A 26,893-nucleotide genomic window follows, 5' to 3' on the forward strand; every position below is an offset into this window, starting at 1 on the left:
AACCCATCGGATCTTATGAGACTTATTCACTATCACAAGAATAGTACAGGAAAGACTGGCCCCTGTGATTCAATTCCTCCCCGGGTCTCTCCCACAATACGTGGGAATTCTGGGAGATACAATTCAAGCTGAGATTTGAGTGGGGACACAGCCAAACCATATCAAGTTCCATGATGAAATTTTCAACAAATGCTGCTGGAGCAATTAGATATCCATAGGCCAAAACCAACAGAAAAAAATGAAAGACCCAAATACTGCTCCCCCCAACAAATTCCAAAAAAGAGTGTCTTAAACCTCACACCTTATATGAAAATTAATTCAGAATGGATCACAGACTTAAACATTTGGAGAAATCATTTTTTAAAACGAAAAACATTCTGTCCTCGTCTCACATGCTTCTATGCCTGTGTCTGAGTCCTTTTGAAAAATCCTTTTAGTCCGTCAGTGTTGGATTTGGACCGCACACCTCTGGGAAGCTCTCACTGGTCCTTTGGCGAAGCTACCTTGGTTGCTTTTCCATCTTATGGGCTCTGGTCCTTACATGATCTGTCCTCTGTGCACGTGCAGAGAGATCTGTGGTCTCTCTTCCTGTTCTTATAAGGACAGTAGTTCTGTCAGATTCCGGTCCCACTCACGTGACCTCACTTAACCTTAAATACCTCATTAAGGAGCCTGTATCCACGTGCCTTTGCATTGCATTGAGGTTTAGGACTTCAACCTGAATGGGACAGGGGAGCACAGGGCAGTTCAGAACAGAGTGTATTAACTTCTTAATCAATAGTGATTGAAGTGTACAGTTCTTCAGCTTTGTTTCTCTAGTGGCATGAGATTTTGTGGAAATTACTCTGTGACTCTGGCGTATGTTGGACATTTTGGTTTTCAGTGCTATTTACAAGATTTGAATGTTTTGTTTGCTGCCTTGTACATTTTATTAGGAACTTGGAAGAGGTTTGTAGGCACAGGATTTCCCTTCACACCTTTTTTTCAAATGCAGTACTAAGATGGATAGGGAAACTTTTTTTTTTTTTTTTAATTAGAACAAAAAATAGTTAAAAGGCTTCATGGTCAACTGACGGTAAATAAGCTAGTAGACATTTATGTAATGTTCTTTCATTGTGGACAGGCTTATATTAATAACAGTACTTTGGGAGGTTGAGGTGGGCGGATCACTTGAGGTCAGGAGTTCAAGACCAGCCTGACCAATATGGTAAAACCCTGTATCTACAAAAAATACAAATACTAGCCGGGCGTGGTGCCGTATGCTTATAATCCCAGCTACTTGGGAGGCTGAGGCAGGAGAACCGCTTGAACTGGGAGGCGGAGGGTGCAGTGAGTCGAGATCACACTACTGCACTCCAGCCTAGGTGACAGAGTAAGACTATACACACACACACACACACACACACACACACACACACCCCTATACATGTGTAAAGGCTACTCATTCGTGTCTCTGCTTTCCTTCTCCTTGTTCGTTGTTGGTATTGTTAATTCCGTATTATTTCAGTCATTTGGCCTCAAAATCAGTTCTTTTAGATGAGTTCCTCTGTTTTGCTCCTCAGTGGGGAATGACATTGACTTCACTTCTTTAGTACCCTACCCGTTCCACTGATCTTAGGAGAAAGTCATCATTACCTGTCTCACATAACCTCCTCCCAGGCTTCACTGCTTTCACTTGTACTGAAATCAAGCTCGTCTTACCCAGAGCTCTGGACAGATATGATTTTACCTTTTAAAGCTTGATATTATCTTGATTCCAACCCTGGTTGATCTAGATATTTTTTTAGATTACCTTCTTACTCCATGTACCAACTTACATGACTCATGTGATATATTTCTGTCCCTTGCATCAGATAGTGATCTTTTTGGAAATGGGAATAATCTATTTCTTATATACCTGCTGCTTGCCCCCACAATGTCTCAAATGTGTATACTCCAGGGCTGGGCACACTGGCTTGCTCACAACTGTAATCTTAGCATTTGGAGAGGGTAAGGTGGGAGGATCACTTGAGGCCAGGAGTTCAAGACCAGCCTGGGCAACATAGTGAGACCTCATCTCTACAAAAAATTAAAAAATAACCAGGCATGGTGGCTCACACCCATAGTCCCAGCTACTTGAGAGTCTGAGGTGGGAAGATTGCTTGAACCCAGGAGTTGGAGGTTGCAGTGAGCTATGATTGCACCACTGCACTCTAGCCTGAGGAACAGAGCAAGACCCTGTCTCAAAACAAAACAAACAAAAGAACAACACTCCAGGATGCATTCCCTTACCCATCCTTCTTTATTCAGAGCAGGGATATGCTTGCATAGGCAGACAGCCCCCATTTTTTAGGAGTCTGTTTTATCTGTTTCCTAGCATTATATATTATTGTACTAATATTATTTGGAGGAGTCTGATGGATTTGAAAATGAAAGCATTAGTGGTTCTCCCTATAGAGTTTTCAGAGTTAATGAATCAGGTTTATTTCATTGGGCTTTAGTAAAAACCCAAAACACTGCCAAAACACTAAAATGCTCTAATGCTAATTTCCTGCGTCATGCAGATACCAGTAGGAGTATTCATGGTTACGAAACACATGGTTTCTCTTAAAAATGATGCCTTGGTGGTTTGTTTCTGTGCTTTGACGATTTTATTCAAATTGTGATTTGTTTACTTGTCATAGTCGATGCTCCGAGGGAGAGGAGGTTGTTACAAACACACATTCTATGGAATTGAGAGCCATCGCTGCATGGAAACCACCCCGAGCTTGGCGTGTGCTAATAAATGTGTCTTCTGTTGGCGGTAAGTAAAAATGAATGGTCATGGTGATCGAATATGTAATGAGCTGTGGTAATCAATCTGCCCAGCTCACACTCAGACTTACCTAAGAGCTCTGCTGTCTTGGTGATTAATCTTCTTTTTAAGTGTGAATGTTAGTGTATAAAAATTTTATAGACAAATATTTTTATTTCTCTTTGACAAACACTGTGAGGAATTGCTGGATTTGTAAACATCCATTCGGACAATTTGTCTTTTTTAACTGGTGAGTTTAGTTTGCCTTATTTATAGTGATTATTGATAAATAGTGATACGTTAGTAATAAAAATTTATTTTTATTCTATCCTTTTGTGCTTTCTGTTTATCTTGCTCTCCTACATTATTTTCTTCTTTTTCTATCTACGACTAGTTTTATGCTAAGGTATCAGCTTGGGTGTCTTGTTATTGGAGGCTTTTCAGTTTATCTTGCTGGAAATACAAGCAGTGAATGTTGTGTTTCAGCTGGTTACAGCCCATTGTATGCAGAATTGACTCTTTTACAATTGGGAATATTTTAAGTGAAAGAAAATGGCTAAATTGCACAATTCTGTCTCTCTTTTTGGGGGCGGTGATGCTTGCTACTAACCCATTTCTTTCTCTTTTCTTTTCTTTTTTTTTTTTTTTTGAGATGGAGTTTTGCTCTTGTTGCCCAGGGTGGAGGGCAATGGCGTCATCTCGGCTCACTGCAACCTCTGCCTCCCAGGTTCAAGTGATTCTCCTGCCTCAGCCTCCCAAGTAGCTGGGACTACAGGTGCGCACCACCATGCCCAGCTAATTTTTGTCTTTTTGGTAGAAATGGGGTTTCACCATGTTGGCCAGGCTGGTTTTGAACTCCTGACCTCAGGTGATCTGCCTGCCTCGGCCTCCCAAAATGCTGGGATTACAGGTGTGAGCCACCACACCCAGCCTACTAACCCATTTCTTTCCTTCACTTACAACTGCTTACTCTTCAACTCCTAGTTCTCTATGCCAACTGATGTCTCCATAGCAGCTCATTTTGTTGTGGTCACTAATGACTTCCTTACTATCAGATCTAATAGAAGCTACTTAATTCTTATCTTAGTTGAACTCCAGTGAAGCATGCTAGGAAAGAAGGGGAAGGGCCACTCCTTCTGTTGGATTCAGAGATACCAGTCTCTTCTAGTACTCCACCCATCCTTGTTGGTTTCTTTTCAGTTCCCCCTGTTAGCTCTTCTTTCTGCTTCTGTCCTTCAGCCATCTTTTATGAGTATGTGTTATGATGGTAGGAAAAGTAAACCATTTCCATGGCTTCATTTACCTGTAGTTTGACACCTTTAAATACCTCAGTCTCTTTTCTGAGTTTTCATTCTCCATTTCCAATTTCCTGTTGCATATCTTCTCTTGGATCATCCGCAGTCATTTCAAGCTTAATGTATTTATCATGGAATTTTTTAGGCTTGTGTTAACTTGTTCTGTTTTGGGTAATGGCACTATTAGCCATCTAATGGCCCAGACTGGACATTTCTTCTCTTTTTCTCAAACCCACTATATCCATTTGCTTATCTAATTCTATTGATTATGTTTCAGATTCTCATTATTTCTCCTTTTAGCAACCAAAATGATTTAATACTTTCTAGTCAATGTCATCTCTTAATTTATCTCCTCCATATTGGCACAAGAATTGTAATTCTTTTTTTTTCCAGTTATTCTTAAAAATATTATTTTGATTATTATAAATGCTTATAATAACTTGATTTGGGGGTTATTTCGTTATGATTATTTGGGGGTTACAAATAAATTTTAGCAAGTAGACAATGTTACAAATATGAAATCAGTGATTAATGGGATTGACTATTTTGAATTGGTAACACTATTTTGAATTGATATTATTTGACTCAATAGTAGTCAAAAACTTTGCTCATAAACAGCTCTGTCCCACCTCCTTTATGTCATTGTCACAAATTACCACTTTATATACTGTATGCCCATTAACATAGATTTATAATTGCTGTTTTATACATTTGTCTTTTACATCATCAAGAGAAAAAGTAGAGGAGTTACAATCCAAAAATACTGGCCGGGTGCAGTGGCTTATGCCTGTAATACTAGCACCTTGGGATGCCAAGTTGGGTGGAGCACTTGAGGCCAGGGGTTCAAGACCTGTCTGGGTAATGTGACGAAACCTTGTCTCTACAAAACATGCAAAAATTCGCCGGGCATGGTGGTGCATGTCCGAGGTCCCAGCTACTCCAGAAGGCTAAGGTGGGGGTGATCATAAGACTGGGAGGTGGCGGTGGCAATGAGCCTTGATTGTGCCACTGCACTCCAGCCTGGGTGGCAGAGCAAGACCCTGTCTCAAAACAAACAAATGAAAAACAAACACAAACAAATAAAAATCCAAAAATACACAGTGGTGACTTTTGTATTTACCTATGTATTTTACCTTTATGTTGTTCTTTGTATATTTGTATGATATGGGTCTGTTTAGTGTCCTTTCATTTTTGTCGGAAGGACTCCCTTTAGCATTTATTGTAGGGCAGGTCTGTTAGCAGTGAACTCCCTCAGCCTTTATTTGTCAGTGTCTTAATGTCTCCTTCAGTTTTGAAGAACTGTTTTGCTAGATATAGAAATCTAGACTGACAGTTTTTTTCTTGTAACATTTTAAATACGCTCTCCCACTGCCTTCTGGCCTCCATGGTTTCTGCTGAGAAATTGGCTGTTAATTTTACTAAGGATCCCTTATATGTGATGAGTGCCTTCTCTCTTGCTTCTTTCGTTTCTTTCTTTGTCTTACTCTTCCAACAGTTTGATTATAACATATCTTGGTATGGATCTCTTTGTGTTTGTACTACTTAGAGTTTTTTGAGCTTCTTAATTCTGTGAATTCAAGTCTTCTACCGAATTTGGGAATTTTTCAATAATTATTTCTTCACATGTTCTTTCTGTTCCTTTTTCTCTACTTCTGGAAGTTTTATTATGCATATATTGGTATGCTTGATGGTGTCCCCCAGCTCTTTTCAATTTGATGGTGTCCTAAGGCTCTGTTCAGTTTTCTTCACACTTTTTTTTTCTACTTAGACAAGACAATTCCAAATTGATTTGTCTTCCACTTCACTGAGGTTTTTCTTTTGCCTGTTCAAATCTTCTGTTGAAACCCTCTAGTGAAGTCTTCATTTCAGTTATTATTCTTTCACATCTTCTGTTTGGTTCCTTCTTATCATTTGTATCTCTTCATTGATATTCTGGATTTGTTTAGACACTGTTTTCTTGGTTTCCTTCATCTCTTTGTCCATGGTTTCCATTAGCTCTTTGAGCATGTTTAAGATAGTTGGCTTAAAGTATTTTTTTAGTTGGTCTAATGTCTATGCTTCCTCAGGGAGAGTTTTTGCTAATACATGCTGGGAATGGGCCACACTTGTTTCTTTGCATGGTTTGTATGCAAAGAAATGTTTTGTTGAAAACTGCATATTTTGGCCTGGCTCACGCCTGTAATTCCAGCACTTTGGGAAGCTGAGGCGGGCAGCTCACGAGATCAGGAGATTGAGACCATCCTGGCTAACACAGTGAAACCCTGTCTCTACTAAAAATACAAAAAATTAGCCAGGCGTGGTGGTGGGTGCCTGTAGTCCCAGCTACTCGGGAGGCTGAGGCAGCAGAATGATGTGAACCCATGAGGTGGAGCTTGCAGTGAGCCGAGATCGCGCCACTGCACTGCAGCCTGGGCGACAGAGCAAGACTCTGTCTCAAAAAAAAAAAAAAAGTAAACTGCATATTTTGATTGTTAGAATGTGTTAACTCTGGAAGTCAGATTTTTCTTACTCTTCAGGGTTTGTTTTTTATTGCTTGTTCTGGGTTTTGTTTGTTTAGTGAGTTTTCTAAACTATATTTGTAAATATTTTATTCTTTGTTTTATATTATCTCCAAAGTCTGTGTCTTAAGCTCAGGGGTCAGCTAATGATTTGACAGAGATTTCCTTGAGCTCATGGAGCCAAAGAAAAAAATTGGAAAAAAAAAAAAGCTTCTCCCAGTCTTTGCAGATTGACCCTTGTCTTGGAACGTTCTTTCTCTTTTTTTTTTTTCCTTTTGAGACAGGGTCTTGCTCTGTCACCCAGGCTGTAGTACAGTGGTGGAATCTCGGCCCACTGCAACCTCCACCTCCCGGGTTCAAGCAATTCTCATGCCTCAGCCTCCTGAGTAGCTAGGATTACAGGTGTGTGCCACCACACCTGGCTAATTTTTTTTTTCTTTTTTTTGAGACGGAGTCTCGCTCTGTCGCCCAGGCTGGAGTGCAGTGGCGCAATCTCGGCTCACTGCAAGCTCCACCTCCCGGGTTTATGCCATTCTCCTGCCTCAGCCTCCTGAGTAGCTGGGACTACAAGGCGTCTGCCACCACACCAGGCTAATTTTTTGTATTTTTAGTAGAGACAGGGTTTCGCTGTGTTAGCCAGACTGGTCTTGAACTCCTGGCCTCAAGTGATCCACCCGCCTTGGTCTCCCAAAGTGCTGGGATTACGGACTTGAGCCACCATACCCGGACTGGAACACTCTTTTAATGTTTAGCCAGGCCATTTACAACTCTGCCTTAGCCTTTGCTTCCTGCTTGTGCTGAGCCTAAAGATCGGGCAGAGGTGAAAGTTTAGACTCTTCCTAGGCCGCTTCTTAGCATGTCTCCTGTCCAGTGTGCCTTTGTAAATCCCAGGAGCATGCAGGTGCTTTTCAGTGCTCCAGTTCACCACATTAGCTTTGGTGCCTAGCTCTTCTTCCCAGGCATTCAGCTGTGTATTGTTTACCTCAACTATAATTTTTTTCTTAACAGCAAGTTGTTCATGAGACCTTTGTTAACCCCTCTACCCACTTTTTTTTTTTTTTTTTTTTTGAGACGGAGTCTCACTCTGTCACCCAGCCTGGAGTGCAATGGCACGATCTTGGCTCACTGCAACCTCCGCCTCCCAGGTTCCCGCCATTCTCCTGCCTCAGCCACCTGTGTAGCTGGGATTACAGGTGCGTGCCACCATGCCCTGCTAATTTTTTGTATCTTTTACCAGAGACAGAGTTTCACCATGCTGGCTAGGCTGGTCTTGAACTCCTCACCTCGTGATCTGCCCTCCTTGGCCTCCCAAAGGGCTGAGATTACAGGAGTGAGCCACCGCGCCTGACCCCTCTCTACCCACTTTCAAAAAATTCTTATTATAGAGTTTTTTTTAAACTTAAGCAGAGAGAGAACACTATATTAAACCTCTGTGAACATTTATCGTCATATGGATAATCATATTCCATTTACCTATTTTGATACAAATCCTAGCCATCATATTGTTTTATCTGTACATACTTCAATTGACAGATCATGTAAAATGTAAATAATAAGGTCTTTTAAAAAATAATTTAGCCACAATACTATCATCCCATATTAAGCCCTGTCACCTAGGCTGAAGTACAGTGGTGCAATCACAGCTCACTGGTACCTTGAACCCGTGGGCTTACGTGATGCTCCTGCCTCAGCCACTTGAGTAACTCCAGCTACAGGCTTGTGCCACAATGCCTATCCAATTTATTATTATTATGATTTTTTTGATAGAGACAGGGTCTTGCTATGTTTCTCAAACTGGTCTCGAACTCTTGGCCTCAAGCAATCCTCCCCTCTTAGCCTCCCAAAGTGCTGAGATTATAGGCATGGGCTAACATACCAGCCAATTCTTTTATATGTATTTCCTCTTTTAGTTATCTAGAGATGTGGTAAAAACAAACAAAAAAACAAAACACTAAAAGTATCTCTTAGGTCATCCTGTTAAATCGGTGGTTCTCAACTGGGGGCAAAATTGCTATTTCTTGCCCCATACGGAGATTTGGAACATTTGACAATTTCTCAAGATATTTTTTATTGTTAGAACCAAGGAGAGTGCTGCTGGTATCTGGTGGGTAGAGGCCAGGGATGTTGTTAAGCATTCCCTAATGCATAGGACAGCGCTCCATAACAAAGGATTATCTAGTCCAAAATGGCAGTTGTGCTGAGGTTGAAATAACCTGTGTGCTATGGTCTACAGTTACTATTTCAGTGAAGGGTATTGCTGGAACATGGCAGCACTGAAATAGAATGTGACCAGGCCGGGCGCAGTGGCTCATGCCTATAATCCCAGCACTTTGGGAGGCTGAGGCAGGCGGATCACGAGGTCAGGAGTTCAAGACCAGCCTGGCCAACAGAGGGAAACCCCATCTCTACTGAAAAAAAATATAAAAAATTAGCTGGACATGGTGGCAGGTGCCTGTAATCCCAGCTACTTGGGAGGCTGAGGCAGGAGAATTGCTTGAACCCAGGAGGCGGAGGTTGCAGTGAGCTAAGATTGTGCCACTGCACTCTAGCCTGGGTGACAGTGCGAGACTCCTCAAAAAAAAAAAAAAAAAAAAAAAAAATTAGCCCGGCATTGTGGTGGGCGTCTGTAGTCCCAGCTAGTCGGGAGGCTGAGGCAGGAGAATGGTGTGAACCCAGGAGGTGGAGCTTGCAGTGAGCCGAGATCACGCCACTGCACTCCAACCTGGGCTACTTCGTCTCAAAAAAAAAAAAAAAAAAAAAAAAATAAGATGTGACCAAAAAACCACTTTTTAGGAATAGAGTATGTGCTTACAGAGTTTGAAATATTATAGGGTGAGCGCTTGCGAGACAAAAGTATGTTAGCCATATGATTATGTAGACTGAAGTACTGGGATCACATCATACTTAGGTTGTAGGACAAATAATCAAGTATTTTGTGTCCTAGTTTTTCTTGTTTCACAGTTTACACTAAGTATAAATCCTAATCTCTTCTTAAGATTGTTGGCATAAGTAGTTGGTTTTTTTACAGGTCAAAATTCAAAAGAAATAACAGGATCTAATGGGTAGTGCTCCTCAATCTTAATTTCCTGTTCATAGCCAACAATGCAGTCTTTCAGTTTCTTGAGCAGTACATTTATCCAGAGTTTTGGAAAGCAAACAGTATGATTAACACATTCCTTAATGAGATTTTTAGAAAGATCTAAGTAAATAGAGATATTTCATTTACCATGGCTTCTGGTAAAGAAGGACTAATATATGAGCTTTTAAAATTAGAATTTGCCATCTGTTTCAATGAAATATGTAACAAGAATGTCAGAAAAGTTTCATTAAAAATTGATTTAAATGTTACATAAATGCTTTTATTATTGTCCTTTTCTTGTAGTGGATTCTTAAAATAGCCTCTGAGCCTCAGTTTCTCAACTGTAAAATGAAACAACATACCTTCTTTACAGGGTTGCTGTAAGGCTTAATTGCTTGAGTGAGATTCTGTATATGACAGTGGGTTTTTTTTTATTCTTTTGAGATGGAGTCTCGCTCTGTCACCCAGGCTGGAGCGCAGTGGCGTGATCTTGACTCACTGCAACCTCTGTCTCCTGGGTTCAAGCGATTCTCTTGCCTCAGCCTTCCTGGGACTAAAGACATGTGCCACCATGCCGGCTGAGTTTTGTATTTTTAATAACTGGGATTACAGGCGTGAGCCACCGGGCCTAGCCAATGACCGTGTTTTTAAACTACAACATGATGTACGTAGATGTGATTTTTTCAAAGTGAAATTTTTACTTCATTTTGATTATATGTGAAGTAGACTGTTATGGATAGATAAAATACTGTTCCACCAATTTTCAGAAGGATATATTGGGTATTTTTATGTATGTATAGATATCACATATTTATCATTGTGTGTCTCTTATTCCTGTTTTTAAAATTTTATTTGAAAGTTTTATTCTTTGAAATCTTGAATTGAGGGTTTTGTCTGTTTTCCTTGCTCATGGGTTAGCCTGTGAAGTGGGGGCAGGGTGGAGGAAAGAGTTATAGCTGTCTTGAAGAAATAACCCAAAAAATCTTGATAGTTCTCCAAAGAAGATATACAAATGACCAGTAAGCACATGAAAAGATATTCATAATATCCAAAAAGTAGAAATACTCCAGATGTCCATTAACTGATGAACAGAGAAACAACGTATGGTGTATCCATTCTAAGGAATGTCATCTGTCAGTAAAAAGAAATTCCATACTGATACATGCTACAGCATGGATTAATGTGGAAAATATTATACTAAGTGAAAGAAGCCGATCACAACAGGCTGCATCTATAGTAAGATTGCATTTCTGTGCATTGCCTAGAATAGACAAATCTGTAGAGACAGAAGGTAGATTAGTGGTTGCCTACGGCCAGAGGGAATATGGGGGTTGAGGAGCAATACCCGAGGGGATAGGGTTTCTTTTTTTTTTTTTGAGACGGAGTCTCGCTCTGTCGCCCAGGCTGGAGTGCAGTGGCGCGCTCTCGGCTCACTGCAAGCTCCGCCTCCCGGGTTCATGCCATTCTCCTGGCTCAGCCTCTCCGAGTAGCTGGGACTACAGGCGCCCGCCGCTACGCCCGGCTAATTTTTTTGTGTTTTTAGTAGAGACGGGGTTTCACCGTGGTCTCGATCTCCTGACCTCGTGATCCGCCCGCCTCGGCCTCCCAAAGTGCTGGGATTACAAGCGTGAGCCACCGCGCCCGGCTGGGATAGGGTTTCTTTTTGGGAGTGACAAAACGTTTAAAATGGATTTTGGTGATGGATGCATGTAAAAGGTGAAGTAGAGGCTCCTCTTCAAAGAGACTTTCCTCCCCATCTAATTAAGAATAAATAGTAACTTCTCTTAGAAGCAAAATTTATTCAAAGACCTGTGCTAACATTCTTAGATATCTGCTGGCCGTAATAAAGAAATCAATGTACTTTGTGTTCTTAGCCTCCACAATTTAGCCTAAATATTTGCCCTGGCATGCTTATACTGGTCCAAGCAAGCATTAGGTCGTAGCCTATTCCTCTTCCTTATTTGGAGGTGTTTTTACCTTTCTGAGCATTGGATAAGTTACTTCCTCCTTCCTTTGTTCTCCTCTGCCTTTGCCTCTTTTGAAAAGTTCTAAGTTGCTAGCCAATTGGGACAAATACAGAATGTGAGGTCCTGTTCCAGCCAATGGAAACTGGTAACAGCAGTAGGGTGAATGTGTCAGGTTATAAATGTCCCTGTCTCCTTTGTTCAGTGTACTCTCATGGCAGAAGTGCTAGCGAGTGTACCCTTTCTGCAGAAAGTAAAAAAATGGCCTTGCGGAGAAAATTAAATTTATGTTCAGTTGCTATTTCTTTGTGGCACTGGGGTACAAGCATTTCTAACAATGCACAACTCTGTGAGTATAGCAAAAGCCAATGATTTATAAACCTTAAATAGGAGAATTTTATGGTATGTGAATTTTTTTTTTTTTTTTTTTAGACAGAGTCTTGCTCTTTTGCCCAGGCTGAAGTGCAGTGGCCTGATCTCAGCTCACTGCAATCTCTGCCTCCCAGGTTCAAGCGATTCTTGTCCCTCAGCCTCCCAAGTAGCTGGGATTACAGGCGCACGCCACCAAGCCCGGATAATTTTTGTTTTTTTTAGTAGAGGTGGAGTTTTGCCATGTTGGCCAGACTGATCGTGAACTCCTGACCTCAGGTGATCCTCCTTGGCCTTCCAAAGTGCTGGGATTACAGGCTTGAGCCACTGCACTTGGCCAAGGCAATCTTGTTGTTGCCAGGCTGGATCATGACACAACTTGGCCACTTCAAGTGATTCTCTTGCCTCAGCCTCCTGAATAATTGGGATTACAGGCTCATGCCACCACGCCTGGCTGATTTTTTATATTTTTAGTAGAGACGGGGTTTCACCAAGTTGGCCAGGCTGGCTTCAAATTCCTGACCTCAAGTGATCGACTGGCCTCAGCCTCCCAAAGTGCTGGGATTACAGGCGTGAGCCACTATGCCCAGCCTCATTCTTTTTTATAGGGCTAAATAATATTCCATTGTGAATATATATCACATTTCATTTATCCATTTATCTGCTGATGGACACCTAGGTTGGTTCCATATCTTGGCAATTGTGAATAGTGCTGCAATAAGCATGAGAATGCAGCTATCTCTTCAACATACTGATTTCCTTTCCTTCGGATATATATTCAGTAGTGAGGTTGCTGGATCATATGGTAGTTCTAGTTTTAGTTTTTTGAGGAATCTCCATATTGTTTTCCATAATGACTGTGGTAGTTTACATTGCCAACAATAGTGTATAAGAGTTCCCTTTCTCCACATCCTTGTCAGCATTTGTTATTATTTGATAATAGTCATTTTAACTTGAGTGAGATGGAATCTCATTGTGGTTTTGATTTGCATTTCTCTGATGATTAGTGATGTTGAGCCTTTAAAAATGTATCTGTTGGCTACTTGTATATGTTCTTTTGAGAAACGTCTATTTACATCATTCGACCTTCTAAAAATCAGATTATTTGTGGGTTTTTTTGCTGTTGGTTGTTTGAATTTTTTGTATATTCTGGATATTAATCCCTTGTTTGATGAATGGTTTGGAAATATTTTCTGTCATTCTGCAGGTTGTCTCTTCACCCTGTTGATTGTTTCCTTTGCAATGCAGCAGCTTTTTAGTTTGATATCATCCTATTTGTCTATTTGTTTTTACTTTTGTTACCTGCAATTTTGAAGTTTTATTCATAAAATCATTGCCCAGACCAATGTTCTAAAGTGTTTCCTCTGTGTTTTCACAGTATGTAATTTCACAGTTTCAGGTCTTAGGTTTATGTCGTTAATCTGTTTTGAGTTGATTTTTGTATATTGTCTTTCCCCACTGCATGACCTTTGTCGAAAATTGGTTTCCTGTAAATATTTGGATTTATTTCTGGGTTCTCTATTTTGTTCTGTGAGTCTATGTGTCTATTCTTGTATCAATACCATGCTGCTTTGGTTACAATAGGTTTATAGTTCTTTTTTTTGTTTGTTTTTGAGATGGAGTCTCACACTGTTGCCTGGGCTGGAGTGCAATGGTGTGATCTCAGCTCACTGCAACCTCCACCTGCCCAGTTCAAGTGATTCTCCTGCCTCAGCCTCCCGAGTAGCAGGGATTACAGGTGCCTGCCACCACTCCTGGCCAATTTTTTGTATTTTTAGTAGGATGGGGTTTCACTATGTTGGCCAGGCTGGTCTTGAACTCCTGACTTTGTGATCCGCCTGCCTCGGCCTCCCAAAGTGCTGGGATTACAGGCATGAGCCGCTGCACCTGGCTGTAGTATATTTTGAAGTCATGTACTGTGATGCCTTGAGTTGTGTTCGTTCTGCATAGGATTTCTTTGGCTATTTGGGGATTTTAGTGGTTCCATGTGATTTTTAGAATTGTTTTCTATTTCTGTGAAAAATGTCTTTGGTGGTTTGATAGGGATTGCATCAAATCTGTAAATTGCTTTGGGTGGTATGATAACTTTAAGTATATTTATTCTTCTAACTCATGGACATGGGATGTCTTTCCATTTTTTTGTGTGTGCTCTCTTCAATTTCTTTCCTCAGTGATATGCAATTTTCTTTTTTTTCTTTCTTTTTTTTTTTTTTGAGATGGAGTCTCTCTCTGTCACCCAGGCTGGAGTGCAATGGCACCATCTCGGTTCACTGCAACCTCTACCTCCTGGGTTCAAGCGATTCCCCTGCCTAAGCCTCCTGAGTAGCTGGGATTACAGGTGCCTGCCACCACGCCCGGCTAATTTTTGGTATTTTTTTTAGTAGAGACAGGGTTTCACCGTATTAGCCAGGATGGTCTTGATCTCCTGAATTCATGATCCGCCCGCCTCGGCCTCCCAAAGTGCTGGGATTACAGGCATGAGCCACCGCGCCCGGCCGAGGATTTTTATACCTTTGTTTATCAGGGATATTGGCATTCTATTTTCCTTTTCTTTTTTGTTGTGTTTTTGTCTTGTTTTGATTTCGGGGTAATACTGGCCTCGTATAATACTGAGTTTCTAAGAATTTCTTCCTCCTTAATTTTTTGAAATAGTTTGAAAAGTATTAGTGTGAGGGGTGTGTGTGTGTGTGTGTGTGTGTGTGTGTGTGTGTGTGTTTAGGTTTGGTGGAATTTACCAGGGAAGCCATCTGGCCATGTACTTTTCTTTGTTGGAAGACTTTTTATTATTGATTTAATCTTGTTAATGATCTGTTCAGGTTTTCTCTTTCTTCCTGGTTTGTTCTTCGTAGGTTGTGTGTGTACAGGAATTTCTATGTTTCCTCTAGGTTTTCCAATTTGTTGGTGTACAGTTGGTTATAACAGTCTTTAATGATTCTTTGTATTTCTGTGGTATCAGTAGTAATGTCTCTTTTTTTGTTTCTGATTATATTTATTTGGATCTTCTCTTTTTTTTCTCGGTTAGTCTAATGGCTTGTCGATGTTCATCTTTTTAACAAACAAACTTTCTGTTTTGTTGATTTTTGTGTTTTTTTAGTCTCAACTTCATTTATTTTTGCTCTGATTATTATTTTTTTCTGTTCTAGTAATTTTGGGTTTGGTTTGTTTTTGCTTTTCTGGTTCCCTGAAGTGCATTGTTAGATTGATATTTGAAATCATTCTACATTTTTGATATGGTTGTTTATTATTATAAACTTCCCTCTTAGTACTGCTTTTGCTCTGTCCCTTAAGTTTTGACATTTGCTTCTACTTTCATTTGTTTCAGTACACATTTAATTTTTCTTCTTGCTTTCTTCATTGACTCATTGGCTGTTCAAGAGTGTGCTATTTGGTTTCCATTACTTTGTATAGGTTCCAAAGTTCTTTTATGACTGATTTCTTGTTTTATTCCATTGTCCAAAAACATACTTGATAGGATTTTGATTTTTTAACATTTTTTGAGACTAAAATATGGTCTGCCCTGGAGAATATTTTATGTATGAATGAGAAGATTGTGTATTCTGCAGGTGTAGTATGAAATATTTTGTCAGTATCTGTTAGGTCAGTTTGGCCTATGGTTTAAATCTGGTGTTTCTTTACTGATTTTCTGTCTGGGTGATCTGTCCAATTCTGAGAGAGTGTGATGTTGATGCCCCCGACTATTGTTAGAGTCTGTCTTTCCCATTAGATCTCATAATGTTTGCTTTATATCTCAGTGCTCCAGTGTTAGGTACATAAATATTTACAGTTGTTAGATCCTCTTGCTGCAGTGATTCCTTTATCGTTATACAATGACTTTTTCCTTGGTCTCATTTTACAGTTTCTGACTTAAAGTCTATTTTATCTTATATAAGGATAGCTACTCTTGCTTGCTTTTTTTTTTTTTTTTTATTTGAGATGGAGTCCCACTCTGTTGCCCAGGCTGGAGTGCAGTGGGGTGATCCTGGCTCACTGCAACTTCCGCCTCTCAGGTTCAAGCAATTCTCCTGCCTCAGCCTTCTGAGTAGCTGGGATTACAGGTGCCCACCACCACACCTGGCTAATTTTTGTATTTTTGGTAGAGACGGGGTTTCACCATGTTGGCCAGGCTGGTCTCGAACTCCTGACCTCCCTGCCTCAGCCTCCCAAAGTGCGGGGATTACAGGCGTGAACCACCACACTCAGCTGCTTTTGGTTTTGGTTTGTGTGGTATGTATTTTTCCATCCCATTCACTTTCAGTCTGTGTATATCTTTACAGGTGAAGTGAGTTTCTTGTAGGCAACAAATAGTTGGGTGTTTTTTTTTTTCATTCAGCCAGTTTATATCTTTTAACAAGGGACTTTAATTCATTTACATTCAAGGTTATTCATGGTAGATGATGACTTACTCGTGTTGTTTTGTATATTGTTTTTGCTTTCTTACTGTCTTATTGTTTATTTTTGCAGTTTGGTGGTCTTCCACAGTGGTAACATTTGAATCCTTTTTTTTTTTCTCATTTGTATATTGGCCCTACCAGTAAGTTTATACTTTTGCGTATTTTCATGATGGTAATTATCATTCTTTCATTTCCTGATGTAGGATTCCCTAAGCTTTTCTTGTAAGGCCAGTCTAGTGTTGATGAATTCCCTCAATTTTTACTTGTCTGGGGCAGGCTTTATTTCTCCTTCATTTCCAGAGGATAGTTTTGCTTGGTGGTCTTTTTTTTTTTTTTTTTTTTTTTTAAGCCCTTAGAATATATCATCCCATTCTCTCCTGGCCTGTGAGGTTTCTGCTGAGAAATCTGCTGTTATTTTTATGGAGATTTCCTTACATGTGACGTGATGCTTTTCAATTGCTGTTTTTAGAATTCTCTTTGTCATTGTCTTTTGACAGTTTGACTATAATGTGTCTCAAGGAGGCTTTTTTTTTTTTTTTGGCATTTAATCCATTTGAGGAATTTTTAGCTTGCTTGATCTGAATGTCCGTATCTCTCCCCAAATGTGGGAAGTTTTCAGCTGTTATTTCATTAAAACCTATTTACTTTTCCATGTCTTTTCCCACCTGTTCTCCTTCTGGAATTCCTAAATGCAAACATTTGTTCATGTAATGGTGTCCCATCATTCCTGTAGGCTTTTATTCCTACGCCTCCTGCTGCTCCTCCTCCTCCTGCTCTTACTCCTCCTCTCTCCTCTATCCTTTCTTCCTTCTCCCTTCTCACTTCTTCTTTTCTTCTTTCTTTTTTTCCTTCTTCTCTTCTTCTCCTCTTCCTCCTCCTTCTTCTTTCTTTTCCTTTTCTTTTTCTTTTCTCCTTTTCTTCTTTCTTCTTCTTCCTTTTTTTTTTTTTTTGTTTTTTGTTTTTTGTTTTTTGGTCTGACTGGGTCATTTCAAAAGTCCTGTCTTCAAGTTCAGACATTGTTTGTTCTCCTTGATCTAGTATGTTGTTGGAACTCTCAGTTGTATTTATTTCATTCATCGAATTCTTCACCTTCAAGTTTTCTCTTTGGCTCTTTTTTTGTGATATCTATCTCTGTTGAATTTCTCATTTAGATCATGAATTCTTTTCCTGATTTCATTGAATTGTCTGTGTGTATTCTCTTGTATCTCTCTGAGTTTCCTTAAGATCATTATTTTAAATTCCATTACAGGCCTAGATTTTCCTTTCTTTCAGGTCTGTTACTGGAGAATTATCGTGTTTCTTTGGGAATGTCATGTTTTCTTGCTATTTCATGTTTTTGTTTTTTCCTACATTGATATCTGTACATCTGGTATAACAGTCACCTCTTCTTTTTTTTTTTTGAGACGGAGTCTCGCTGTGTCGCCCAGGCTGGAGTGCAGTGGCGCAATCTCGGCTCACTGCAAGCTCCGCCTCCCGGGTTCACGCCATTCTCCTGCCTCAGCCTCTCCGAGTAGCTGGGACTACAGACGCCTGCCACCGCGCCCGGCTAATTTTTTGTATTTTTAGTAGAGACGGGGTTTCACCGTGGTCTCGATTTCTTGACCTCGTGATCCGCCCGCCTCGGCCTCCCAAAGTGCTGGGATTACAAGCGTGAGCCACTGCGCCCGGCCACCTCTTCCATTTTTATGGAGTAGTTTTCATAGGGAAAGACTTTCCTGGAGAAGTATTTTATAGTGTTGGTTGAGTGGGGTGCTTTGACTTGTCCTCTAGACGGGTACAGTAATGTAGTCTCCATGTGATTTCTTTGGCCATAATCGGTGCCTGTGGTTCCTGTGGGTGCCTCACTGGCCTGGACTGTGGGTGTTTGTGGAGGCAGTGGCATGGCTTTGCTAGGGGCAGTATTGCTGGGCTTGCTGGTCCTTAGACCCTGGGGGAGCTTGTGCTATTTCTGGCAGCTCTGCTGCTTATGGGGGTAGTGTCTTCAGTGGTGCTGGTTTCTGGGCAGAATGGTCCTTGGGCCTTGAGGGGCCTGTAGGGCACACGGTGGTTCTGCCTGTCGTGAGGGTGAGAGGGTTGGCAGTGGTGGACACTGGGGAGCTGGTCCTTGGGCTCTGAATGGCATTGTGTTTGTCTTGGGGGTAGTCTCCTTGCTGTACTGCACTGCCCTGTTTTTTTGGATTACAAGGTTCTGAATGGGCTCAGGTGCTTGGATATGGTCGTACTGCTAGGTATAGCTTGGGTTATGGCATCGTAATCTTTTGTATGGCCATGGAGTGATGGTTGTGGGACCTCAGGAATATGGAGATACAGGGGCTTTGGCTCCCAGGGCAGGATACACTCTAGCAGTGGTTTTGGTCTCAAAATGACATTGTTTTGTAGCTGCTTGGGTCCCAGGTGGAGGTTCTTGTCCTTTCCCCAGGCCTGCATCAAGAGAAACTCATTCTCAGGCCCTGTCGGCGTGATTTCCAAGCAAGTGTTCCAGCTGTCCTCACTCACTTTATGAAGTGTCGATGTAGATGACAGTAACATGGTGGTGACAGTTTGCCTTGTTTGTATACATTCATAGTTAACATGGTTAAAGCAGCAGAGAGTGTTCTGTCAACCTGTAACTGGAATTGAGTGAATTAGGTGCCCAACATCTCTGGGAAGAGTTGAATGATTTCTCTATTCACCCCTCTCTGTTGGGTGTCATGATTTAAAATAAGTTGGAAAATACCACTATACATGGTTGAACTCTTAGGAGGAAACCAGTCCTGATTTTGTGATTTTTAAAAATGGATGACTTCATCATAAATGACTAGCCCGGATCTTATTACAGAAGGGTCTTTTAGAACTTTGCGTCTTGTTCCTAGGCACCACACCAACCCCGTGGGCACTGAATGGCGGTGGAAGATGGACCAGCCTGAAATGATCTTGAAGGAAGCCATCGAAAACCATCAGAACATGATTAAGCAGTTTAAAGGTATTTATCTTCCCTCTACAGAGGAATGCTAATGCCTGTTGATAGTCTGAATCAGATTGGCAGAAGAATTGCCTCTTTGGTAGGATTTTGTCCCCACTGGCAAATTTTCCTCTAAGGAAGTGAAAACTTTGTAGGAATATTATATATATTTTGCCTTTTTAGCTTTTACATCCCATATGATGGAAGAACTAAAAATTTAAAATGTAGCAACTTGGCCAGGTGTGATGGCTCACACCTGTAATCCCAGCACTTTGGGAGGCCGAGGCGGGCGGATCACCTGAGGTCGGGAGTTCGAGATGAGCCTGGCTAACATGGTGAAACCCCGTCTCTACTAAAAATGCAAAAATTAACTGGGCATGATGGTGATTGCCTGTAATCCCAGCTACTTGGGAGGCTGAGGCAGGAGAATTGCTTGAACCTGGGAGGCAGAGTTTGCAGTGAGCCGAGATCTCTCCACTCCACTCCAACCTGGGCGAAAAGAGCGAAAGTCCATCTCAGAAATAAATAATAAAAAGTTTAGCAACTTATAATATGCTGCATTCAACTTGAAAGCTTTACCTGGGAATGTACCATCAATCTTCCTGGAAACCTTTGCTATTGTTCTGTCTTGCTGAGCTAAGCAGCCTTTTGAATGGATTGGAAATTTTAGGTTAGTGGAAAATCTTAAATAATGTTAGTTAGTGATGGGAAAACAGTTTTGAATGAATTCCTTATTAAAAAAAAAAAGAAGGGATAATATAAATAACAGTTTCTTCCATATAATGCATAGTAATGTGGTAAAATTCAGCCACTCCATTTTTTTGAATTTCCTGATTTAATTCTGTCTCATATTAACAAATATTGACTTCACTGGAGGTTACTGGTTCTCAAACTTTATCATGCATCGGAATCATCTGGAGAGCTTGTTAAAACACAGATTGTTGGTTTCCTTTCCCAGAGATTGGGTCAGTAAGCCCAAGAGTATGCTTTTTTTTCTTTCTTCTTTTTTTTTTTTTGGACTGGATCTCGCTCTGTCACCCAGGCTGGAGTATGTGGTACCATCTTGGCTCACTGCAACCTTCACTTCCCAGGCTCAGATAATCCTCCCACCTCAGCCTTACCTCCTGAGTAGCTGGGGCTATAGGCGCGGGCCACCACGCCTGGCTAATTTTTTGTGAAGATGGGGTCTAGCCATGTTGCCCAGGCTGGTCTCAAACTCTTGGACTGAAGCCATCCGCCCGCTTTGGCCTCTCAAAGTGCTGGGATTACAGGTGTGAGCCACCTGAGAATGTGCATTTCTAACAGGTTTCTGGTTGGTGTTGATGTTGTTGAACTAGGGACCACGCTTTGAGAACCACTACTGTACATGTGATGGCTTCATAAAGCAACAGCTGTAGGTGATGAATTGGAATTTGTTAGGTTCCCTGTTGAATCTGTATACTCTGGTCTCTACCTACCACTGGTGACTCCTCTCCTGTATTCTTCTTTCCCGTCATATGCAACCATTAAAAAATAGTCCCAGCCAAGGCTGTTTTAATATAGACACTCTTAAGGTATTAATAGCACATGTGGAAGTCTTTAGAAACCTCAGTAATTAGCATTCTGAAGACCAGGTGATTCTTTCATGTAAGGAAATCTGTTCTGGCCACTCATTCATAATATTATAATACTCCTTACCACTTGATATGGTTAGGCTTTGTCCCCCTCACCCAAATCTCATCTTGAATTGTAGTCTCCATAATCCCCATAATCCCTATGCATCGAGAGAGACCAGGTGGAGGTAATTGAAATGTGGGGGCTGTTTCCCCCGTGGTGTTCTCATGATAGTGAGTGAGTTCTCACGAGATCTGATGGTTTTATGAGGGGCTCTTCCCCCTTTGCTCTGCACTTCTCCTTCCTGCTGCCTTGTGAAGAAGGTGCCTTGCTTCCCCTTTGCCTTCCGCTGTGATTGTAAATTTCCTGCGGCCTCCCCGGCCATGCTGAACTGCGAGTCAATTAAACCTCTTTTCCTTTATAAATTACCCCGTCTCCGACCGTTCTTTATAACAGTATGAAAATGGGCTCATACTTACTTCTCATTCTTATGAGAAATGGAGAAAAGTCATGCAAATAATGGTTCAAGATCAGTAGTAATTTATAAAAGATAATTATTCAGTAGTCTCGGCGCAGTGCCTCACGCTTGTAATCCCAGGACTTTGAGAGGCTGAGGTAGGCAGATCTCCTGAGGTCAGCAGTTCGAGACTAGCCTGGCCAACATGGTGAAACCCCATCTCTACTAAAAATACAAAAATTAGCCAGGCATGGTGGTGTGTGCCTTTTAATCTCAGCTACTCGGGAGGCTGAGGCAGGAGAATCGCTTGAACCCGGGAGGCAGAGGTTGCAGTGAGCTGAGTTAACACGCCACTGGACTCCAGCCTGGGTGACAAAGTGAGACTCCATCTCAAAAACAAAAAAATTAGTTGATAATTATACTTTTATTCTTTATGAATTTTCTAGGGAAAGTTGACCTGTACATATTTGTGTATATCTGTAGGTGGGCTGACTTTTGTACATTTACAGAGATGCTAATGATTACTTTAATTTTTCATCTTGATTTTTAGTTTCAAGCATTTTTCAGTGGCAGGAGGTAGGGGTAAAAATTACATTCTCATACTTGATAAAGCAGTGTCTCTTACCAGTGTTTTGGAAAATTAAATGAAACCGTTGGTAAAGAACTAGTAAGCCCCACATCTGGAATTTGACTGGCTTTTCCTAGACTCATTGTTGGTTTAGTTAATAATTGACTGTTGATCTTCAAGTAATCTATGTGTCTTTTTAATAAATTTCAAGGCAAAGTCTTATTTTCCTTTAGAGAGTGTGTTAGGGTTCTCCAGAAAAACAGAACTAATGGGTGTGTGTATATGTGTATGTGTGTGCGTGTATGAGGGGAGAGAGAGAGACAGACAGAGAGACTGAGATTGAGATTCATTTGTTCATTTTTAGGAGTTGGCTCATGTATTTGTGGAGGCTTGGTGAGTTCAACATCTCATGGGTTGACTGGCAGGTTGGAGACTCAGGGAAGAGTGGGAGTTCAAGTTCAAAGGCATTCTCCTGGCAGAATTCCTTCTTGCTTGGAACAGGTCAATCTTTTTATATTAAAGCCTTCCAATGATTGGATGAGATCCATCCACATTATGACGGGCAATCTACTTTACTGAAAGCCCAGCAATTTAAATGTTAATCTCATCCAAAAAACACCTCCACAGAAACATCCAGAATAATGGCTGAACAAATATCTGGACGCCGTGACCCAGACAGGTTGACATATAAAATTAACCATCACAGATAGTAATATCAGAAGCAGGAAATGCCAGTTTTATTTTTATATGAAGTTGATTTTTGAGTTAGTGCTTAAGGAGCTAATGGGACGATGACTGAGGATGTGTGTTTCCTGGACATCCTGGAGTCTCCCTGAATGAACTGTGTCTCGGGCAGTTTGTGTGAGGAGGAATCAGCCCTGCCCTGAAGAATAGACACCTTCATTTCTTTATGCTGAGATGTCCTTCATACAGAATGATGATCTGAGTTTGGATAGTAGTTTTTCTGACAGGAGCATTTTTGCAAATGCACTTTAAATGGAAATATGTAATGAATAAACCATGAGGTAGACTTTGTTGGTGTTAATAAAATGTGTTAGGTGAGTTCCGTGAGCACATGTTTTTCATTGTCTGCTGGGCCTGTTGAGGGTCTTGTCCTGTGCAGAAAGGGGTGTCCAATAGTGACCTTAGGCTTAACGTTAATCAGCAGGCATCTCAAATGGTTTGTCCATGGGTTCTTATGATGTGAGGAAAACAAAAGAGTTTTAAAATTTATATTCTCTTGAGGGATGATAGGATTCAGGATAGCAGAGAGAAAGAATAGAGCACGTCTATGGATGCGTGAATCCTGAGTAGGCATTAGAATGCATATGATGGAAGGAATGATCCCCAGAAATTCAACAACTGCCACCAATTTCATACTTAAAAATGGTATTTATACAGTGTCTATTTTACCCTGGTAATTCCTACAAAGGATTTTTTTTTTCGTATCTGAATGGATTGACTTGATAACATGTTACCATGTCAGCAAAACATCAGTGTATTTAATCAGCAGCAAATTTGCTGGAAGGGTTTTCAGAGTGGAACTGGTTGATATTTGCACATTGATGCTCTTCAGGTTAGCAAAGCAGTTTTTCTTGAAGCTAGCAGAAAACAGGTGCATGTTTGAAGGTGTGGAGGGTGTAGATGGGTCAGCACGTAGGCATAAGGGAGCCTCATTTGTTTTATTTTTATTTTATTTTACTTTATTTATTTACTTGGAGACAGGGTCTCACTCTGTTACCCAGGCTGGAGTGCAGTGGCGTGATCTTGGCTGACTGCAACCTCTGCCTCTTGGGCTCAAGTGATCCTCCCACCTCAGCCTCCCAAGTAGCCAGAACTACAGGTGCATGCTACTGTGCTTCAGCTAATTTAAAAATTTTAATAGAGATGGGTTCTTCCTATATTGCCCAGGCTGGTCTTGAACTCCTGGGCTCAAATGATCCTTCTGCTTGGGCCTCCCAAAGTGCTGGGATTACAGGCATGAGCCACCGTGCCTGGCTCTCATTTGTTTTACATTTTCACAATGAATGAGAGATCCCTTAATTTGTAATTTTGGGGCCCTGGTAACTATTTGTTTAATGCTTTTTTCTGTGTTCTAAGTTAGGCTAAACAAGCCATTATTTTTGAAAATCCATCTTATTCCTATAATAGTCATAGTAAATCTTGCTGTAAAATTATGATAATAGAAAAGAAAAAAAACCCTAATTAGTAAAGGGTAAAGTGCATAATTTGTAAGAATCCAGAGCCCTTCTGGAAAACTGGTGGTAGTCTGTAACACTTCAAAGAAAAAAATGTTATGTGATTTCTTTTAAAATGTTAACTTTGACAGCATTATAGAATTTTAGTATTTCAGAATATTGATTGTATTTTCTGTTCTCTTGGCAGCAAGTAATTTCAACTGAAAAAGGCCGTAAAGGGATAGGGTCTTGTTCTGTTGTCCAGGCTGGAATGCAATGGCATGATCATGGCTCACTGTAGCCTCAACCTCCTGGGCTCAAGCAGTCCTCCTGTCTCAGCCTCTCAAATATCTGGGATTACAGGCGCGTGCTACCAAACTCAGCTAATACTTTAAAAAACATTTTTGTAGATATGGGGGTCTCACTATGTTGCCCAGTCTGATCTCGAACTCCTGGGCTCAAGCAATCCTTCAGCCTCAGCCTCCCAAAGTGCCGGGATTATAGGTGTGAACCACTGCACCTGGCCTTAATTTTCATTTTAATAATATTGTATCTATGGGAATACAAATTTCAGGCTTAAACAGAAATGCTTACAAACAGATTTCTTGTATAAATGGCAATTATAGTCAATTTCAAAGGCTTGACGGCATTTCCTTCGTAGTTTGTGATATTCCTGGTATCTCCACTTTGGCCTCTTTTTGTAGGTCCACTGTTAGCTCATTAATTATTATTATTATTTTTTTAAATCCTTTTATTACTCTTTTTTAACAAACAGCCCCAGGGACAGGGGACCAGGGGAAGGGGGAGGAGGGGAAGTGAGGCCCCAGCCCCAAAACCCCTCCCTCACCATGCCTTTCCCCCTTATATATTTATAATCTATATACAAGCCCTGGGGGTAGGGGGCAAGAGGAACTCCCTCAGTGGGGTGGGGGCAACCCAGGCTCCTTGTCCCCTCGGGACCCAGGCTCCTCTGCCCGTTGAGAGGGCCCTTCTCCAGGTGGCGGCCCTGTCCACTCCCAAGGCTTAGGTATCCAGTGCAGGGCATCTGGTGGGGAGGACTGCTGGTAAAGGTCGATGCGCTGAGTGCTCAAGACTCCACTGTAGATGGAAGGCATGGCCTTGAGACGGGAATGCTCATTAATTATTTACCCCACTCTGGCTTGGAGAGTCCTTTGCTTTCTAGTGTGAGTTCCCACCCCATGACAAAGAACGCCTGCTGTCTGTCCTGGGTCTGGTTCAGTTGTGTGAAAGGTGGAACTGGCTGTGGGGATTGTTGCTTATTGTCTGAGTTCCCCAACTGGAGCTAAGTGGCCAGTCCTGAGCAGCTTTGAAAGATAATTCCTGATGTTTTCAATGCTTCTCTTTTGTGTTCTTAATTCTGAGGGCAATCATTGTCTTTTCAGTTATTTCACTGAGTTATAAAAATATGTTTCTTTTCCTGACCTATTAGCTTTCCTTTTATATACATACAAAATTAACTTTGTATTGATTAAAAGTGGGTCAGAATTTCAGTGCCACTCAGCGTCTATTCAAAATGCTGCCTGCCCCCTTCTAAGTACTACCATGGCAGGGAGAAATAGTTCCCAGAAAATGGGGCTGAGGTTTCTTTAGCTCAGTTTTCCACCCGTTCAGCAAACACCAAGTGATTGCACCGTCTTTGTCAGGAACGTCCTCGGTATTAAAGCTGCAAAGATGAAAAAGACATCATTTATTGCTAGGTGTTTTTATCTATACTTTAGGCTAGAAGTGAAGTACTGCAAGAAATAAAAGATCTCCAACAGATGGTTTTCACAAGCTAGGTATGCTAACATACACATCATAAAGAAAATGTGAAGGTGGGGAAGAGAACACCACCTGTTAATTGTTTTCAGAAACTAATTTATGAAAAACCTCAAGTGGAGTATCTATATCAAACAGGTATTATTTATGACTTTTAGTCAGGACGGGTCGTTGGGAAGATTTTTGGCCAGGAACTGCATTGTTATGAGAAGAAAGAAGAGAATGTTTTATTTCTGATCGGCCCAAACTTTAGAAATAGGAATATACTGAGCATTACATCATGTTTATTTGTGTGTTATTTGGTTTATCACTATGACATTAGGATGAAAATTTTAGGATCTTAAGTTCTGGCTTTGTCATCTTTCAATGAGATGAAGTCCGCTCGTTAGTTACTCTGATGACTGTAATTGTGATTATCCAAGATCAGGAAGCTGTTCAGAATAAGAAAAATGTCAGAAAACTTGCTTAACCAAAAAAACCAAAAAAATTATCATAACAAAGCAGAGCTTAGTTGTGAAAGGTTTAAGATTTGGGCACCATGAAGAGAACAGATCGTGTGTGTGTGCATGTGCATGCATGCGTGTGTGTGTGTGCATGTGTGTGTGCGTGTGTGTGTGTGTGAGTGTGAGATAATGGGAAACAGCACTATAGATTTGCTGTTGAAATGTCCTGTGTCTCATGTGGACTCTTTCTTTCTTCTCCAGGAATCCTTTCCATTAGAAATTTAGAGGCTGTTACCAGAGAAATGCAAATCAAAACCACAATGAGATACCATCTCACACTAGTTAGAATGGTGATCATTAAAAAGTCAGGAAACAACAGGTGCTGGAGAGGATGTGGAGAAATAGGAACACTTTTACACTGTTGGTGGGACTGTAAACTAGTTCAACCATTGTGGAAGTCAGTGTGGCGATTCCTCAGGGATCTAGAACTAGAAATACCATTTGACCTAGCCATCCCATTACTGAGTGTATACCCAAAGGATTATAAATCATGCTGTTATAAAGAC

At 40.9% G+C, this 26,893-nt stretch overlaps 1 protein-coding gene across 2 annotated transcripts in view; it reads left to right on the forward strand.

The window, feature by feature from the left end:
* Nucleotides 1-26,893, forward strand: part of LOC116811966 (S-adenosyl-L-methionine-dependent tRNA 4-demethylwyosine synthase TYW1) — a 269,724-nt gene that overhangs the window by 86,125 nt on the left and 156,706 nt on the right. For both annotated transcript variants that reach the window (XM_032757493.2, XM_032757500.2), the window contains exons 10-11: nucleotides 2,664-2,782; nucleotides 19,222-19,331. In XM_032757493.2, coding sequence (XP_032613384.1) covers nucleotides 2,664-2,782; nucleotides 19,222-19,331 — 229 coding nt within the window. The remainder of the gene's footprint in view (nucleotides 1-2,663; nucleotides 2,783-19,221; nucleotides 19,332-26,893) is intronic.

The sequence above is a fragment of the Hylobates moloch genome, unplaced genomic scaffold (genome assembly GCF_009828535.3).
Source record: "Hylobates moloch isolate HMO894 unplaced genomic scaffold, HMol_V3 SCAFFOLD_1, whole genome shotgun sequence".
NCBI lineage: Eukaryota > Metazoa > Chordata > Mammalia > Primates > Hylobatidae > Hylobates > Hylobates moloch.